This window comes from Arachis ipaensis, chromosome B05, assembly GCF_000816755.2.
Source record: "Arachis ipaensis cultivar K30076 chromosome B05, Araip1.1, whole genome shotgun sequence".
Taxonomy (NCBI): Eukaryota; Viridiplantae; Streptophyta; class Magnoliopsida; order Fabales; family Fabaceae; genus Arachis; species Arachis ipaensis.
Genome location: NC_029789.2, coordinates 124,386,413 through 124,391,115, shown reverse-complemented (window position 1 = coordinate 124,391,115; position 4,703 = coordinate 124,386,413). Strand labels below are relative to the sequence as shown.

The 4,703-nt window shown below is 38.2% G+C and overlaps 1 protein-coding gene across 1 annotated transcript; it reads left to right on the top strand.

Moving 5' to 3' along the window:
* On the top strand, positions 2,474-4,495 carry LOC107644018 (nematode resistance protein-like HSPRO2). The gene is made up of 2 exons (XM_016347790.2): positions 2,474-3,976; positions 4,128-4,495. The coding sequence occupies exons 1-2, from the start codon at positions 2,730-2,732 to the stop codon at positions 4,237-4,239; spliced, it is 1,359 nt and encodes a 452-aa protein (XP_016203276.1). The 5' UTR covers positions 2,474-2,729; the 3' UTR covers positions 4,240-4,495.

Genomic DNA, 4,703 nt, shown 5'->3' with positions numbered 1-4,703 from the left:
ATATTTTGTGGAAGGATAAAAGAAAAAGAATTATATTATTACTAAATATCGTCCAATGTTGGCGGTGACTATTGCAGTAGTGCTACATATACGTGACTTCACTGACTTGTGAGACCATAATAACTTGCTTCACAACCAAAGTTAAAGATAGACATTAGAGATGGAATGATATATTTACACTTTTTATGTATATTTTTTATTTTAAATATTGAAAATTACTAATAAAATGGGAGAAAATAAAAGAATTATTTTTATATCACAAAACAAATATAAAAAATATAGAAAAAATGATACAAAAATGATTCTTTAGGCATTAAGCCATTAACTAACTCGATGGAAAATTTCTTTTTGTTACAGTATTTTTAGGGGTAACAAATTTATCCCTAGCGCCCAAAATAACCCAATGTCACCTGTGACTGAGAAGGATGAGTGGAGGCACGTGGTTGCCACGCGATGTAAATGGCATTGAACTGGTTAGTGGTTACAGCCGCAGTAGGTGGTCAAAAAGCGTAGCAACTTGGATCTTGGATTACAAACATGGAATGGGAATAGAACAAAGTCCATTACCTATTCACAACGCCGGACAGGTTAAGACCTCTTTTACTTACCTTCTTTTCTCTATATTCTTTAATTATATTTATGTGTACCTTCTTTTCTTTGCCTTTTTTTTTCTCTACTTTCTTTAATTATGTTTGTGTGTACTTTCTTTTCTTTGTCTTCTTTAATTATACATATAATAAGTATCTGTGTCCATGACTTATTCATAGATTCACAGGCTAAAATCTCTCTTTTTACTTTCTTTTCTCTTTCTTCTTTAATTGTATGTGTATCTTTTTTTCTTAGAGTATGTATATCCATTACCTACTTATTCATAAACGTCGAATAGATTAAGATCTCTTTTTCTTACATTCAATTCTTTATATATGTTTTTCAATTATTTATGTATTTTCTTTTCTTTATCTTCTTTAATTATATATGTGTATCCATTACCTATTTATAAACGTGGATCATGCTAAAATCTATTTTTTTAACATTTTTTTCTATTTTTTTTAATTGTGTGTACGCATACGTACTTCTATTCACAAACGTTGAATATATTAAGATCTCTTTTTTATTTTTTATTTTTATTTTGTGTTTTTAATAATTTTATTTATTTAATTAAATTGAATCGAACACAATTTAACTATTGGTTCGATTAAACAATTAAAGGATCACTCAATTGGTTCGATGATAGATTCGATATTTAGAACGTCAGTAAAAATAAGAAACGACAAAGATGAAGCCTTCTCTTTTAAACTGATCATGGAGAAACCTTTACGGAAAAAATGGACAGAAAATTCTATAAATCAATTTATTTAAAGTGTTTTTAGGTACGTAGTGGTGTCATTTTATTCAGATGCGCAAGTACTGGGACAAGGAACTAAGTTAGCTCAAATGGGTTAGAAAAATAATTTTGACTTTAGATTGTAAATAAATTGAACTAAATTTAAATAAGGATATCAAAAAATTATCCTTCCCCTGTCCACTTGGCAACTTTGCTTTCGGGGCATGGTCCTTAAATATTAAATAATAACACAATTTATTAACGTTGTTTATGACTAACGATGTCATGAATGGAAACTTTCTCTTATGGATATTTTTGCCGTCCCATAATGTCAATTGGGCAGGTTATGTTGTATTAGGAGGTGGTAAGGGATTAGGGTTTAGGAAGAATTATGGCATCCTGGGGAACTAGATTCCTCTTGTTTAAACATTGTTGTATTCAAGACCAAAAAAGAACGTTGTTGTATTCGTACAGCTATCCTTTTTTACTTATTTTTTTAATAACGTAGATGAAAGTGGTTAGATTCAACCTTTCAATTTCATTAGAATGTAAAGTTATAGGGCTGGTGATTTTATATTAAAAAAGAATTTTAGAGATCAACCCTTTTTATAAGCTGCATTTGGATTTTGGATATATCTTAGCGTAGGAGAGGAAATCATTTATTTTTGCTATTAATGTACGTACATATGGAAGGAATAATAATAAATGGTGGAATTGGGTAAAGATATATTTGAGTGGGGGGATTCAAATCTCCGAATGGAGAAGCATGGCTTATGGAAAGGGAAGCATGGAGCCAACAACCCAACCATGGTGGCATATTAATGTAACATGGCTAAGAGTGATTGGCCACGAGGCTAAGGCGTGGGTTGAAAGTCCTAACGCGTAACACCTAAGAAACTACTACTACTACTAAGAAGGTCCAACTTCAACGACTCCACTATTGAAATTTTTAGATTCTAAACAAAGATAACACACTTCCTCTTCAACTTCCTTTTCTTGTCTTTTTATGTTGTGGATAAGCTCCATGTATTCTCACATCCCACCATATTCCCTCCGTCACATATTTTAATCAGAATTTATCTATTTATTATGAAGTGTATGTAATCTAATTCCTCATTTTACGTAATGAAATTTAAAATGATATTCTATTCCATAGCGCCGCGACTTTCAAATTCCTCGTTCGTGTAGTGTTCCCTTTGCCCCCATTCCCCCCAGTCCACACGTCTTTCCTTTCGTTTCCATCTCTATTCAAATTTCCTGTTTCCACAACCTCTCTCCTCTTATCCATCCATATAAATACTCATTCATCTACCTTCTTATTAGTATCTCAAATTCTAGCATTACCGAAATCAGTAACATTTTCTAAGTGTACCACTTTTATTTTTTCATCAATCATAATCCCAAAATGGTTGATTTAGAGTGGAAATCAAAGATGGCAAGGTCCAACATCAACATGCACCATCCCAAGTCCCCAAAACTCACCGTTTCAGACAAATCCGTACTTCAACCAAACTTACCCGCTTTGCAGCTACATCTTACACCAAACGACTTCAAAACAGCGTCGTTTTCCCTTTGTGAAGCTTACGACAACTACCTCAGCCTCCCTCAGCTACGAACACTCTGGGCCTCAAACAACTTCCCCAACTGGGCCCACGAACCCATCATCAAGCCCGCTCTCCACGCCCTCGAGATCACCTTCCGATTCATCTCAACCGTTTTCTCAGACCCAAGGCCGTATGCCAACAAACGCGAGTGGGCCCGCAGGCTCGAGTCCCTCGCCAAGGCCCAGGTACAGCTCATCGCAACGCTCTTCGAGGACCAGGAAGAAAGCCCTGAGACACGTGGCGAAGTTCCGGTTAGTGACATCAGCAGTAGCGGTTACAGAAGCTACAGCGAGGCTAGCTTGCTTCCAAGGCTCGCCACGTGGCACAGATCCAGGGATGTGGCTCAGAGGATCCTCGCCACCGTGGAAGCCGAGATGACGAGGTGTCCATACACTTTAGGCTTGGGCGAACCAAACCTCGCCGGAAAACCGATCCTCCGTTACGACGCCATTTGCAGGCCAAACGAGCTTCATTCCCTTAAAACGACGCCGTTGGATCACCTGGATAACTTCGAGAACTTGAATCTCCGCGCGACGCACCAGATTGTGGAGTCCTGGTCACGCGCCGCGCGCGTGCTGCTCGAGAGTGTTGCGGAGTCGGTGGAAGGAAGAAGGTTCGAGAAGGCCGCAAGGGAGTGCTACGCAGTGGAGCGGATCTGGAAGCTTCTAACGGAGATCGAGGACCTTCACTTATTGATGGATCCAAACGATTTGATGAAGCTGAAGAAGCAGATCGAGATTCGGTGTTTCGGCGATACGGCGGCATTTTGCTTCCGGTCAAAGGAGCTAGTGGAGGTGACGAAGATGTGTAGGGAGATGAAGAGGATGGTGCCGGAGATATTGGAGGTGGAGGTTGATCCGAAGGGAGGGCCGGGGATAGTGGAGGCCGCGATGAGGGTTTATGCGGAAAAGAAGAAGGAGAGTGTGGTGGAGGTGTTGCAAGCGATGCAGGGAATAGAGGCGGCGATGAAGAGATTCTTCTTCGGTTACAAGCAGGTTGTGGCGGCGGTGATGGGGAGTGCGGAGGCTGGCGGGAACCGAGTTGGTTCCGGCGACTCGCTGATAGAAGAGGAGTGGGTCGCGGTGGGGAGGCGGAGAGGGCCTGACGGTGTGAGAGGAGTCTATGTGTATGATTGTTGGAAGTAAGTAGATTAATGTGAGAGAAAAGATAAACGTTTTTATAGGTTTTAATTAGGTTTACGGCGACTCGCTGAGTCAGATATTCCTGGAGCCAACGTATTTCCCGAGCCTCGATGCAGCAAAGACGTTCCTGGGGTACTATTGGGATAATCACGAAAATGCCCTTGCTTGACACTGACATTTGAATGGCACTGTCATTGTCTTGACGCTTGATACAATGATTCCCAATAATAAGGACTTTAAGGAGGGAAAAGAAAAGAGGGAAAGGTGTCAGAAGCTAGAAATTAAGAAAGAAATTGAAGTATTCTTTTCTTGTTCCTTTATATATGAACTAATTTCTCATTGTAAAATGGTTCGTGTAACAACCATTTCCTGTAAAATATTTAACAATTTTTTGGATTATTTACATTCACATGGATCTTTTCAGTTATTTTTCCTTTTTAGTTTCAAATCTTTTAATATTTTTATTTATTTTTTCTATTTAAAAAAAACTTAACTCACGAATAAACCGTTAAACTAAGGAAAAAAAAAGTTGAATTATTAGAACAAGCACAAAACCGAACGGGATAAAATTTGCATGAGTGTTGTTGTTTTGAATGAAATAAATTTTGGATATAAGAGTAGTTAAATGGATTT